The following is a 14,243-nucleotide window of genomic DNA, read 5'->3' as shown; positions in this document are numbered from 1 at the left end:
TCTTATGAGGATGGCAGTTGTTTGGCTTAGAGACTACTGCTGTATAGTACCATCCTAGTAATGAAAGCTGAATCCAAGCTATACACATAAGATAATGTAATACGATAATACTACCTGTGTATACCTTGTTAAGCTATGAGGTTTTGTTAAGTCCTCAGATAAATCTTGTAGCAAATATGAGACAATCTTTATATGTATTCATCCTATTTGCTCTGTTCCTTTGCAGAACCCTGACTAATACAGCATCCTGACCACCCAAACTAGAACCCCTGCAGCTGGGATAGTGTGGTCTTTTCCTTTGGTTAATTATTTGGTTTTGATTTCACTTTAACATTTTGATATTAACACAACATATATTTGCTGGAAAAGTAAGTTGGAGATAACATGGAAGAATAAAAAACAAAACAAAGCAAAAAACCCTAGCCCTTATGCTACCCATGGAAGCTTTGTGGTGATTTTTATTATTCTGACCTAAATCCTTTATCAATTTGCCCTTCATTTTGTTCTTTTTTGTGTTCAGATGGTTCATGAACATGTTATGTTCCAGCTTTAGATTGCTGGACCTCCAGGCCCCCTGGCCTCCCAGCTGGAGCTCATCCTCCTGGGGACTTGGCAGACTCATGTTTAGTTCAGTAAACAGCAGCCTGAAACATGGCAGCACGGCTAGCATTGGGCTCAGCTGGTAGAATGCTTGCATAACATATGGGAAGCCCTGCTTCTATCCCTAGCACTCCATAAAAGGGGCATGCCAAGTTTAGTTAGTCCCAGAGGATCGGAAGTTCAAGGTCATTCTCTGTCTTTGGCTAAAAGGAACCCCACTGGAAACAACAACAAACAAACCACCTAACAGCAGAGTTTGAAGCAAAACTCCCCAGGTTCCAGGAAGGAGTTGAGCAGCAATGAGGGGAAACTGGCACAGTCTTAGAAAAGTGTGTTCTTGTTCTGTGCCCCTTTGTAGTATCTAAAGCAGCGCTTGGACCACAAGTCACCTGACCTGCCTGCCTGCCTGCCTGTCTTCCTTTCTTTTGAGACAGGGTTTCTCTGTGTAACAGTCTTGCATGCTCTGGAACTCACTTTGTAGACCAGGCTGGCCTGGAACTCACAGAGATCTGCCTGCCTCTGCCTCCCAAGTGCTAGGATTAAAGGCGTGTGCCACCTCCACCTGGCCACAGGTTTCTTAATAATAGTGCTGTTCCTTCCCACTGTTAAGCTAGAGCCCTAGGGAAGATGAAAATTCAGGAGTGCACACTTACATGCACAGCTCACACTGTGTTTCTTTTCTTTGTGTGTGTGTGTGTACCTGTGTGGTGTGACGTAGTTGTTTTGTATTGACACAGGGTCTCACGTGGGTCAGTCTGATGTCAAACTTATTGTGTGGCCTAGGATGACTTTGAACTGATGCTGCTTTTCTCTCTCTTGTGTTGAGATTGCTGCATGTGAAACCACATTCTGAGTGTGTGTACATGCATGTGCGTACAATATGCATATGTTTCTGTGCTGGGAACAACAACAAAAATTCCTCTCATCTTTTTCCCCTGAACAATAATACTTAAGGACTGAGCAGCTTGTCAACAACATCTTACTCCAGTAGGCACCAAATGTTTGTGTGTTCTAGGTTTTTGTGTGTTCTAGTTTTCCACACAGAACACTGCACTAAAATTTCAGGACACAATTTGACAGATATCAACTGTAACAGGACCCCAGATCTTAGTAGCCCCCAAGCCTCAGCACAACTGACTCCATGATAGAAGTACCATTCAGGCTTTCTCCAAGAACACAAAAGATACAGAACACTTACAAAATGTATGGTGCTTGCTTCTCTTCAGAGAAATATCAGGAAAAGAAGTGTAATTTTAGACTCTACACATCTTGAGTGAAATTATGCAGTTCATAATTTTTGTCCCCTTTTTGCTGGTAGATTGGGCCTTACCTTCTGATCGGTGCTCAAGGGAACCATTCTACTCCAGAGTGTGCTCAAATTCCTGTCAGCTTCAAAATATCTCCAGTTGCTTACTGGTTGATTATCACTGCAGGAGAAATGGCTCATTACCTGTTGTGGGCATACTTAAGTTCCTGGCTCAAACGTGCTCAAGATGGCAGCTAGCTTAGACAATGCTGATGCTTTTCCAGGCTATTTGCTGTGCAAATTATTCAGGTTGTTCAGCATTAAGGACACCTTAATGGTGTCAGCAGGTCAGACATCCTTATTTATATTTAGTGTTAACAATAAACCCTGAGTTCCTCTGTATGGCTAGAAAATAGTCCATTTTAAACTGTCTTTCATTTCGGATAGAACAAAAAGGTGGTTTTCAGTAAGTCTAGTACCCTTTGCTCATTGTAATAAACTCTGAAGCTTTATTTAGAAACCAGTTCTTCTGATCAGTGTCTGGGGGTTGGGGCCTCAGAAACTTCTGATTGGAGCTTGTCAATAGGAAAGAAAGGAAGAAATAAACCCCCAGCCACATAATCAACCCTATCTATAAACATGCTTCTAAGTGAGTTTGTTTCCTTTCTTGAGTAGGTGTCTGTTTAATTTGGACAACTGCTTTTGAAAATATTGACTAGGAATAGAAAGCTACTTTTAACAGCACGTTGGGTCTGATGATACTGGTGCAATGCCAGCCATAGAGAGGCTGAGGCAGGAGGATGACTGAGAGTTCAAGGCCAGCCTCCACTGCATATGACAGCCTGTCTGCAAAATAGATAAAAGCGGGTGTTGTTTATCTGTCTCCTGTAGGATTTCAAACGGCTGTTGTAGGTGTTTTATGTCACATTTGGTGGTGACTGGATGTAGCTCTGAAGTAGAGTGCTATCCTGGGATAGATTTTTTTTTAATGGCGAGAGGTAATCAATTTTTGTTCTTATACTGTCTTCTATGAGTCTGGCGGCCAACCTTGGACTTTGCTAGCTGCCTTCAAGAGCCACCTCCTTTCTAGACACCAAGCCCTTCCTTACCCTCCCTCCCTGGTAGCTTTTCCACAGCCTTACAAAAAGAGTGCTTCTCTGAGAAACCGACATTTGATGGGAAGGGAGCAAAGTACGTCCCAGTTTGGAAGAGACAATGACTGCCAAAAAAAAAAAAGTTCTCATTACATGCAGAATACAAGTTTTTGGTTAGACTTGAGGATCCAGTTTCCAGCCCTGGCACGAGGCAGATTTGAGAGGTGCTCCGGGCAGCACCACGGTCAGCGCCTGCTGAGTCAGCCAGCAGCGGCTGCCACTTACAGCGAGCTGTGAAGGGGGAGCAGCCGCCAGGGACCCGGCAAGCCTTATAGGGGGAGTGGCTATGATCCAGAGGGGAAACCGTAGGCTTTGGGTGAGAAGACCTAATTTCCTAACTTTGTTTTCTAAGGAGCCCACCCAGTTGGAGTTCTGTGAAAAGTGATGGGTGGGGTGGGTCTTTCTCCTGCCCATCCCCTACTCTTAGTAAATAAAGACAACACACACTTTATTGCAGCAAAACAGAATGGCTGGCTTTAATGGTTCAAGTTTTCCATTTCCTTCCACAGGGCTTTGTTTGAAAAATAACAAAATGAGGTAAAACGAGTCAATCTATGTACAGGACAAAAACAAGTGCCGGCTGCAGTGGCAGCGATGGAGCATGGCGAGGATGGGACGCCCTGCAACCACGGCACGATTGTTGTCCTGAGGAGAGAGAGTGTACACAGATGAAGGTGTGCCTAGAAGCATTTGCGGTGCACAATGGAGGGGCCGGCCTCGTCATACTCCTGCTTGGTGATCCACATCTGCTGGAAGGTGGACAGCGAGGCCAGGATGGAGCCACCGATCCACACTGAGTACTTACGCTCAGGGGGGGCGATGATCTGTAAGACAAGAGTGTCAGTCGGGTGCCTGCGTGTCCCCCCGCCCCTGGGTCTCCGCCCACACCAGGCATGTCAATCACCTTGATCTTCATGGTGCTGGGAGCCAGAGCTGTGATTTCCTTCTGCATGCGGTCAGCGATACCAGGGTACATGGTGGTGCCCCCTGACATGACGTTATTGGCATACAGGTCCTTCCTGATGTCGATGTCGCACTTCATGATGCTGTTGTAGGTGGTCTCATGGATCCCTGCAGATTCCATGCCTGGTGTCCGGAAAGGGGCAGTGTGAGTAACCACAGAGTCAGAGGACTAAGAGCACGGGTGAGTTGAGACCTGGTACTCTGAGGCATGCGGGGAGTGAAACAGATCCTGGTACACCAGCCTACACTTGCTTAGCGGGTGGCTCACCAATGAATGAGGGCTGGAAAAGCGTCTCCGGGCAACGGAAGCGCTCATTGCCGATGGTAATGACCTGCCCGTCAGGCAGCTCGTAGCTCTTCTCCAGGGAGGAGGAGGAGGCAGCGGTGGCCATCTCATTCTCGAAGTCCAGGGCCACATAGCACAGCTTCTCTTTGATGTCGCGCACGATCTCACGCTCAGCTGCAGGGGCAGAAGCAATAGGGAGGTCTCAGTGCAAGGCCTGGGGCGCATGCTTGCCCTCCGTGGCTTGCCCTCAGAAGCCATTAAAAGGACGCACCTGTGGTCACGAAGGAATAGCCACGCTCGGTGAGAATCTTCATCAGGTAGTCAGTGAGGTCACGACCAGCCAGGTCCAGACGCATGATGGCGTGTGGCAGGGCATAGCCCTCATAGATGGGCACATTGTGGGTGACACCGTCCCCAGAATCCAACACAATGCCTGAGCAGGGGAGGGACAGTGCGTGAGTGGAGGAGACCAGCAGGGAGAGCAGGGACAGTGTCAAAGCACCGGGATAGGGCAGGTGATAGCAGGGATTGGATGGTACCGGTGCAGGGCACAGACTAAGAGGGTGGGCTGGGATGCTGGGACACTATCTGGCCTAGAGTGGGCCGTATATGGGCACTTACCGGTGGTACGGCCAGAGGCATAGAGGGACAGCACCGCCTGGATGGCCACATACATGGCAGGCACGTTGAAGGTCTCAAACATGATTTGGGTCATCTTCTCTCGGTTAGCTTTGGGGTTTAAGGGGGCCTCAGTGAGCAGAGTCGGGTGCTCCTCAGGGGCCACACGCAGCTCGTTGTAGAAGGTGTGGTGCCAGATCTTCTCCATATCGTCCCAGTTGGTGATGATGCCATGCTCGATGGGGTACTTCAGGGTCAGGATACCTCGCTTGCTCTGGGCCTCATCACCCACGTAGGAGTCCTTCTGACCCATACCTACCATGACACCCTGTAGATGGAGACATCAGACGCTTGTTACTACAGACTGGGGGACACACGGGCTATACTCAGTGAACCTACCCTTTCCTGCCAGCAGACTGACCTGGTGTCTAGGGCGGCCCACAATGGATGGGAACACAGCCCTGGGGGCATCATCCCCGGCAAAGCCTGCCTTCACCAGGCCAGAGCCATTGTCACACACAAGGGCGGTGGTCTCGTCTTCGTCACACATGGTGTCTAGTTTCTGCAAGGACAAGGCCGTAGATTAGTGTGTGTGTGTGTGTGTGTGTGTGTGTGTGTGTGTGTGTGTGTGTGTGTCGGGGGTTAGGGTAAAGTTCCACCCAACCCACCTTCCCTCTGGAGATCCAGAGACTCCTTTCCTCAGCCCCTGAAAGAGGACCAGAGGATGCTGTCCCAGCTCAAGGCTATGCTTTCGCTCAGGGAGGCAGTCTATGGGCCATATTAAGTCCTCCAACTAGGTATGTAGGGGACATCCTCTGGAGACCCGAGACCCTCTATCTTCACCCCGCAGCTGGCACTAATGCCATCCTCTCTACTTCCCAATGCCATCTGTGAAGGACGTATTAAGGCCCCGTGCCCACCTGCCTGTCCTGTGAGAGGGTGGAGGACGCTGCCCAGGGAAGGGTAATACCGTCCCAGTTATGGGGAAATTGCCTGATTGAACACCCACAACATCCCAAACCCAGAAAGGACACTTCCACCTGTCTCCTGTTCCAGAGATCAGCTAAGCCTTGCTGGCTTTAGAAAAGCCTTGGGCTCAGAGGTAGTTGCCCCAAAGCTGAGACAATGCTAAATCTCTCCAAACACATCTTCAAACGAGTCTCCCAGGGCCTGGGGTGTAGCTCCATGGGAGAGGGCTCAGATTTGGTCCCAGTAGAGAAAGGGAGAGGAGGGGAAAGAGCTGCTGCATTTCAGGGAGAGAAATCTCAACCAGTCAGGGACTGGCATGTGGCTCCATAGGAGAGCGATGGCTTGCTCACTTGCAGGAGGACCTGGATTTAGTCCTCAGTGAGGGAAGAGGGGGGACTATGGGCAGGAGTGGGTAGATAATGAGAGCTTCAGGCATATTCTAAATGCCAAGTCAGCAGCTCACATGGGCTGGAGATGAGTTTGGAGAAATTAGCAGAGCCAACTTTCAAGTGTCTGCCTCTAGGGCAGAGTGCAGGGCTAAACAGCTGGCTCTGCTGCTTCTTCCAGGTCACCCTCCCACCACCACCCTACCTGCTGCTCTGACTCTGGCCCTGGGTGCCGAGGGTGGGATGTGAGGCTTCACGTCCGTCCGTGTGACCGCCTGTCCCCAAGCTCAGGTTTTATATAGTCCCTGGGAGCTCTCCCCACACCGCCCCGATGGAATGTTGCTGCCCTTCCCAAGCCATATTTGGGTGTCGGGCACTAGAGTCCCTTCCTTCGGCTGGTTCTCAGCCTGGGTCCCCGCCCGGGTCTCCTGCACTGACCAAAGAAGGAGAGGACTGGCCCTGGCCCAGGTAGCTAGGACCGGACCGGGCCATATATGGAGAGTATCCCCAGCTGTCTGCCCCTCCCAACTGGCTCCAATGCTTACTGCAGGGCTGTGCTGGGCCAAAGGTCACTGTTTTTGCAGATGACAGGTCTGCATTTCCCAAACTCTACCTGTTTCAAAGGTCTCCCCAGATCTGCCTACCCTGTGTGCATGAGCTGCTGAGAAGGTACCTGATTCCTGACCTGACATATTACACCCCATCTTTGGGTTAACTCAGGCTACGGAGCCCTGTTGCTTAAGCCCAAGGGAGGGAGCCCTGTGGTTAGGTGAGCTGGGAGGGTTCACGGGCCCCAGGTAGGGATGGAAAATAAGCCCCACATTTGAACTCCCTATGCCTTCCCACTTCAAAACCCCCCAATTCAGAGATCTGACCCACATATACCCCTCCTCCCCCTGCATAGGCTGTCAGTCAGTGTAGGGCATGCAGCTGTCACAGGGCAGACAACTGTCGGAGAGAGGAGGAGGTGGTAGTGAGGGGAGGCATGGGGGCTATGTGGCCCTTGCACATGGCATTTGAGACCAGATTAGAGCTGTCCCCTACATTCTGCAGTGCACTCTTGAATGCAATGGAGGGGTCAGAGTGGGCGGGGTGGGGGGTTTCCTAACTCCAGAACTCTCATTTAGTTAGCTGGGTTGAGCAAATGCTATTACACCTTCCCCTTGGGTGGCACTGTGTACTTCCCCTGGGTCTCAAAGAAGGGTTACACCCAGAACTACTGGAGCCTGGAGGGGGCTGAGGCAGAGAGAGATGGTGACGGATGTCCCCTCTAAGGAGCACCAAGACCTTACACTGGAGCCCAGGAGTGGCTGCTCCCAGGCAGACTCATCTTTATATTTAGAGGATGATGCCTGTCCGTCCGGCTGCTTTCCATCCACCTTGGAGCCACCACCTGCCAGGCCTGTGTGGATTCTATTTATACCGCTAATAGATGAAGATCTGCCTTTGGGTTTCTAGGAGCTACTTATGGAAGGTGGGGTGGGGGTGAGCAGAGGTCGTTCGGTCTCTTGGCGCCTGTCTCAATTTGGGCAGGGAGGACAAGAAAGACCAAGAAAGTGTTGAGGCCAACCAGGCGACATACTTTGAGGGGTGCATCAGAGCCAAGCCACCATGGGGCCATTCATTTTTCTGATGGCTTAAGCGTTCCCAAAATAGTTGTTCACATTTGGAGTGGAACTCAGCAGCTGGGACAGGTGCAGATCCTCTGAGGGCAGAGGCACACTGAGGCTGCTCCAGGCTCCCACACAGCTCTTCCTAAACTGTGGACTGCACAGCCAAACAGGGTCATCACTAGCTCTGTGGCTTTGTCTTTGCCCTATGCTGGGGCAACGTAACTATTAGGAAGAAACGAGCAGCAAAGCATAGTACATACAGTCTTGGGGAGTCATTTATTTAGCCACGAGTGTAGGGAGCAATGTGTTGATGCCCTCCCTGGACATCAGAGGGGCTGGGCTGTAAGTACTGTCCCAGATTGCAGCAAGCCTGCTCACCGTGACTCTTATTATCCAACTACAAAGTTTTCTCAACTCAGCATGACATTCGGCACATCCAAAGTCGACCTCGAACAAGTGTCTTCGAACTCCAGGAAACCTACTGCACCACACCTGGCAGAGCAGCAAGCAGGTGAGCAGGGCAGGTGCCCTCCAGCCTCAGCTACAGTCTCTTCCTTTGCCGACAAGGTCTCTTTCTCTGGAATCCTAGCTGGACTCAAACTCACCATCTTCCTGCTGGCCTCCCAGTGTTGTGGGCAGAGCTGGTATGTTCACAATTCTTTTCTCTCTACTTTGCCCCTTCACTTCTTACATCCTATTCGCCCTCACACTACCCAGAGGCAAACAGGGCAGGTAACAGGTAACCCTGCAATGGGCAGCAGCACAGGCCAGCTCTACCCTTCTAACCCTGTAGCAGCTCTGGAACCGCAGAGCCACAGGGAGGTGCACACATGGAGGTCAGCGGACAGCTTTGTGGAACTGGGTCTCTCCTTTCACCTTCATGTAGATTCTGGGGATTGAACTCGAGTTGCCAGGCTTGCTGTGCTTGCCTGCTGAACAATACGCTGGCTCAGGAACTGGTTCTATGGAGTACAACACCCCTTGTTTTTATTAAGGCCATAGTACATCAAAATGCATTCCTGTACATGGGACTTGCCATCCTAGCAAGTGAGGAAAAACTTTTGGAAAGGCTTTGACTGAGAGCAGAGTCAAGGTGTGCAAAGTACTCACTATATCTCACATAAAACAAAAGGTGGTCCAATACAGTTCAAGGCCCAAGGCTTCCTGGTTAAACAGTTGCTTGTGTTTATTTTTTCCACATGCCTTAAAAAACTATTCTAGCCAGGGATAGTGGTGCACACTTGTAGTTCTAGCACTTGGGAGGCTGAGGCAGGAGGACTGAGAGTTTGAGGCCAGCCACAGCGGCATACTGAAGAAGTTTGTGTGTGTATATATCTATAAATATATAGCTATATAAAAATTATACACACATGCAATATATACACACAATATGTACACACAGTCTATACTTTTCAGTACATATTGTATTTAATAGGTAGGTTCTTGTCATCTTCAGATGGAGTCTCACTATACAGCTGGCTTGGACCTCCCTATGTACACTAGGTTGCTTTCAAATTCAGATCTACCTAGCTCTGCCTCCCAAGTGCTAGAATTAAAGGCATGTGCCACTACATCATTTGTGGCCTTTTTACACATGAATATATAGTCATTCTGAGGACAGAATAGGAGTGGGTGGGGAGGCAATAATAGTGGGACTGTAGTTAGCCTGGAAGAACTCAAGAATATGGGATAATGATAGATAGCCTGAGATGCCATGAATCCGTCTTAGAGATTGCTGGCCCTTCCCACAGCAGCCAGTCAAGAGAATAAAACAATGAAATCTCTGCCTCTATGCACCATACAGGCTGCCAGGGCCCCTTTCTGGGGTTTACAGAACAACATCCACGGGCAGACAGTATTTGTGAAAGGATCAACTATGGTGAAACTGGAAACAATCAGGAAATCATAGACTCCAGCTCACTGAGTCAATACTGAGATTACAGCCAGTGTAAGAAACTATTTTGTACCAGTGACAATTTACTGATAGCTCAGAAAGCCACACAAACATCTTACTCACGAAAACACTTTTCATTAAGATTTATCCATTATTGATGGCGGATCTGAGGCCGACCTGTCTACAACAATGAATTCCAGATCACCCAGTTACATAGCAACACCCTGTCCCCACATGTTGTTTGTTGTAATCAACGTAGAAAGTGAGGAACATTCCCAATGAGTTACCAGCTGTCAGCTTTCATGAGTTAAGACCTTCTGTATCAGTCACACAGTAAGTCAGTAAAATCTGACGTTCATTTTGCTAAGTAGGTACTTTCCTCTGGCTTTGATCTAAAGAGATATCAACATCCCAGAGAATCTTCAGTGTACCAGATCCAGAGTCACAGTGACTCCAGAGACTGATTAGGGCAATCTTGAAAAACAATGTTTTCCTTAATTTTTTGAAATTAAAATATAACTAAATTATTTTCCCCTTCCCATGCCAACTCCAACACCTTCCTGCTCCCCTGCTCTCAAATTCATGGCCTCTTTTAATTGTTGCCCTAAATAGATAAACCCAACATGATCAGTTCACAAACTATTACTTGTATGTATACTATTTAAGGGCTGGCATTGGGTAACCAACTAGTGGGAGGGAGAGGCAATCATTTTTGGTTTTCAAGTCAAGACCTTGCTATGCTGGCCAGACTGGCTTTGAACTCAGTATCTTCCTGTCTTAGGTTCTAGTGTTGGGATTATAGGTGCATGTCAACAAACTTGACTCAACCATATAATCCTCAAAACAGACATACTATGCACAAGGAGGCAGTGCCAGACAGAAACTGCATGCCTCACTGGACCAAGGGAGGCTGGAGAAAGGGCAGCAATACAGAAATAAGGGTGACTTCTAGTGGAAAATGAAAAGAAAATATCTTACAACTGAAAGAAAGCTAGGGTTATGCCCCATTTTATATTATAGCTCCCAAATAAAGAGTGAAAAAAAAAAAACTGGCTGCCACAGTTAAAATTATATAAACTTTAAATGGAATAAAACTTACTTTTATTGGCATCAAATTTTTTATAAGCAAATATTTATAAAATTTTAGAAACAACAATTTCTACAAATGTTACATCTGTCCCTGGACATAATACTCATAATTTGCTTTTAGAACAAACTCAAAGTAAGGGTTGGACTTCAGGCTTCCCAGCTGCTCTGCTTGAAGCAGGTCCTTCACCTCTGGCAAGTATTCACTGAGCTGGATGCCTGCAAACAAAACACAAGTCACTTATTTCAGAGACTCCCCTGTGAATGAGTCTCCTCCCAGTCATAGTGCCCTAAATCTGACAACAGCCTCTTCAGCGCCACCTGCAGGCTCTTGCTGGTCAAAGCAACCGCTCCAGATGAGGTCTGTGGTAGAATCTGCAATTGTCATTTTCTACACTTTATACAGAGAAACCCTGTCTCGAAAAACAAAAAAAAACAAAAAAAAACAAAAAAAAAAAACAAAAAAAAGATGCCTTTAATCCCAGCACTCAGCAGTCAAAAGCAGGCAGATCTCTAGTTTGAGGCCAGACTGCTCTACAGAGCTAGTTCTAGTTCCAGGACAGCCAGAGCTACAGAGAAACCCTGTTTCAAAAAAATCAAAAGACATTCCTTCAATGTGGAAGTTTTCAACTAATAGTCGTCGTCACCACCACCACCACCACCACCACCACCACCACCACCACCACCACCACCACCACCACCACCACCACCACCACCACCACCACCACCCAGCCAGCTTCTCTGGTTTTAAGGAAGATATTTTTGAGACGAGGTACTTGTCCAGTGAAAATATTCCTGAAGCATCCAGCACCATCTTTTTGAACTTGTTATAATGATAAATTGAGTAATTCTACATCATCATAAGACAAACGGTCTACTGAGCAACTATGTACCAGGTAGGAGTAGGTATGTTTTATGTAGATTAAATGATACATCTTGCATGTATAAACATAACAAATGTTGGGGCCATGTGAATGCCATCCCAGTAAATACCATTCGTATTCATTCTGCAGAATCACTGGACTTAGGATACATGTCATTGTATGTTCTTCAAATATAGCACTCTGAATCTGAAAGGATCTGCCAGAGGTAGGTTGGTTGGTCTGCATACTACCTGGACCTGGCATACGTGTTTTGATCTAATGAATTAAAAAAAAATTATTTAACTTTTACTTTATGTGCATTGGTGTGAAGATGTCAGATCCCTTGAAACTAGAGTTACAGATATTTGTGAACTGCCATGTGGGTGCTGGGAATTGAACCCAGGTCCTCTGGAAGGGTAGCCAGTCCTCTTAACTAACTGCTGAGCCATCTCTCCAGCTCACCTTTTGTTTTTTTAAAGACAGGGTTTCTCTGTGTAGCCATGGCTGTCCTGGAACTTGCTCTGTAGACCAGGCTGGCCTTGAACACAGAGATCTGCCTCCCAAGTGCTGGGATGAAAGGTGTGTGCCACCACCCAGTGTTTTGATCCAGCAATTCTGTAAGAATCATACTTTTTTTTCCCATTTTGGTTTTCCAAGACAGGGTTTCTCTGTATAACAGTCCTAGCTGTCTAGAACTCACTTTGTACACCAGTCTGACCTTGAAGTCACAGAGATCCACCTGCCTCCCAAGTGCTGGGATTAAAGGCGTGCACCACCACCCACAACAAACAGAACTTTTCTCACTGCTTTAGACACAGGTCATAGGCATAAAACATATTCTGTTATTTTTATTTCTTTTCTTTTTAAAAAAAAAGATGTATTTATTTATTTACTTTATGTGCTCTATCTGAATGTATGCCTTTATGCCAGAAGAGGGCATCAGATCCCACTAGAGATGGTTGTGAGCCACCATGTAGTTGCTGGGAATTGAACTCAGGATCTCTGGAAGAGCAGCCAGTATTCTTAAACTCTGAGCCATCTCTCCAGCCTGTTATTTTTATTTCTAAGTTGAATTTTAGTCTTAATGTCTAAAATGGATGTGTACAAATATCTTGCATTCCACTTTTAAAAAGATTTTATTTTAGAAAATTATGCATATAAGTATTTTGTTTGCATGTCTGTGTGTGCACATGTGTGCCCCATGTCTTCAGAGGCCAGGCATTCTATCCTCTAGAAATGGAATTTTGATTCCCAGCTCCTACGCAGGGGCTGGGAATCAAACTCAGCTCTTCTGGAAGAACAGCAAGTGTTCTTAACTATTTAGCCATCTCTCCAGTGAATTTTTAATTACATTTTCCTTTAAAAATATTTATTTATTTAAGTTTATTTATTTTATTGTTTTATGTGTATGAGTGTTTTGCCTGCAAGTATGGATGTACACCACATATGTACCACCTGCAAAGGGTAGAAGGACTTCAGATTCCCTGGGATTGGAGTTACAGACAGTTGTAAGTCACCATGTGGATGCTGGAATTGAACAAATGTTCTTACCTGATGAAGCAACTCTCTAGTCCTATTGTACTTCCTCAGTGTGTGCATGTGTGAAGGTCAGATGACAACTTCTGGGAGATGGCTGTCTCCTTTCACCATATGGGCTATGGTGATTGGATTCAGGACCTCAAGTTTGGTCAAAGTGCATGTGCTTGTTTTTATTTCATGTGTATGTGCTGTGCCATTTGTGTACAGGTGACTATGGAGGCCAGAAAAGGGTTCTGCTTACTAAGGAACTAGAGTTACAGGCACGTATGAGACTTCTGCTGTTACAACCAGAGTCTGTGTCACTGGGTGGAGAACAGCTCCTTAACCCTGGTCCCCCAGTGCAGAGTAGGAAAGTAGCTTCCCTGAGAACAAGTTGTGCTATGTCATGTTGGCAACACCTAGTTCCCATTGTATCCAAAACCAACAGGCAAGATTTCATTTCTTTCTTCTTCTTCTTTTTTTTTTTCCGTTTTTTCGAGACAGGGTTTCTCTGTGGAACAGCCCTAGCTGTCCTGGAACTCCCCTTGTGGATCAGGCTGGCCTCAAACTTAGAGATCCACCTGTTTCTGCCTCCTGAGTGTTGGCAACATTTAATTTCTAACAGTTAACAAACCACTTACCGTCTTTTATAAGTTTCTGCAAGATCTTCACAAATACACTGTCTTTGGACACTTCGATTGGATCATCTTTGCCATCTGAACTAGACCAGCTGGAAAAGAAAACCATGAGGGAAATTGAATCATCATGGCAGCTGAGACAAATGGTTTTTGTTTGCTACTGTGGCTTTCTCCTGATGGTCGTGGGATAGAAAGTCAAGTTCTGTGACCCGCTTCAAGTTACCAAAATAATGGTCTTTAAATGTGGGACACATCTAAATTTGTTTTGACAAAAAAAAAAAAAAAAAAAAAAGGAAGAAAATCTGTTTTGATCTAAGCTATACTGGCAGCAGATGCCATGCCATCACCACCACACAATTTTAAAATGCCCCCCCACAGCAGGGGACACACACACAGCATTTTGCTATAT

The 14,243-nt window shown here is 46.8% G+C and overlaps 2 protein-coding genes across 2 annotated transcripts in view; both read right to left on the bottom strand.

The window, feature by feature from the left end:
* Nucleotides 1-3,451: 3,451 nt before the first annotated feature.
* Acta1 (actin alpha 1, skeletal muscle) lies at nucleotides 3,452-6,576 on the bottom strand. Its single transcript, XM_005064666.4, has 7 exons — nucleotides 6,428-6,576; nucleotides 5,289-5,429; nucleotides 4,871-5,195; nucleotides 4,521-4,682; nucleotides 4,232-4,423; nucleotides 3,905-4,086; nucleotides 3,452-3,824 (listed from the first exon to the last, which is right to left on the bottom strand). The coding sequence occupies exons 2-7, from the start codon at nucleotides 5,415-5,417 to the stop codon at nucleotides 3,681-3,683; spliced, it is 1,134 nt and encodes a 377-aa protein (XP_005064723.1). The 5' UTR covers nucleotides 5,418-5,429; nucleotides 6,428-6,576; the 3' UTR covers nucleotides 3,452-3,680.
* A 4,237-nt stretch (nucleotides 6,577-10,813) lies between these two features.
* Nucleotides 10,814-14,243, bottom strand: part of Nup133 (nucleoporin 133) — a 44,690-nt gene continuing 41,260 nt past the window's right edge. The window contains exons 25-26 of the mRNA XM_005064668.4: nucleotides 13,838-13,926; nucleotides 10,814-11,034 (exon numbers count right to left, since the gene is read on the bottom strand). Coding sequence (XP_005064725.1) covers nucleotides 10,898-11,034; nucleotides 13,838-13,926 — 226 coding nt within the window. The 3' untranslated portion in view covers nucleotides 10,814-10,897. The remainder of the gene's footprint in view (nucleotides 11,035-13,837; nucleotides 13,927-14,243) is intronic.

The sequence above is a fragment of the Mesocricetus auratus genome, unplaced genomic scaffold (assembly GCF_017639785.1).
Source record: "Mesocricetus auratus isolate SY011 unplaced genomic scaffold, BCM_Maur_2.0 Super-Scaffold_100013, whole genome shotgun sequence".
Classification (NCBI taxonomy): domain Eukaryota; kingdom Metazoa; phylum Chordata; class Mammalia; order Rodentia; family Cricetidae; genus Mesocricetus; species Mesocricetus auratus.
Note: the sequence above shows the minus strand (reverse complement) of the source record. Positions and strands in the feature narration are given on the sequence as shown.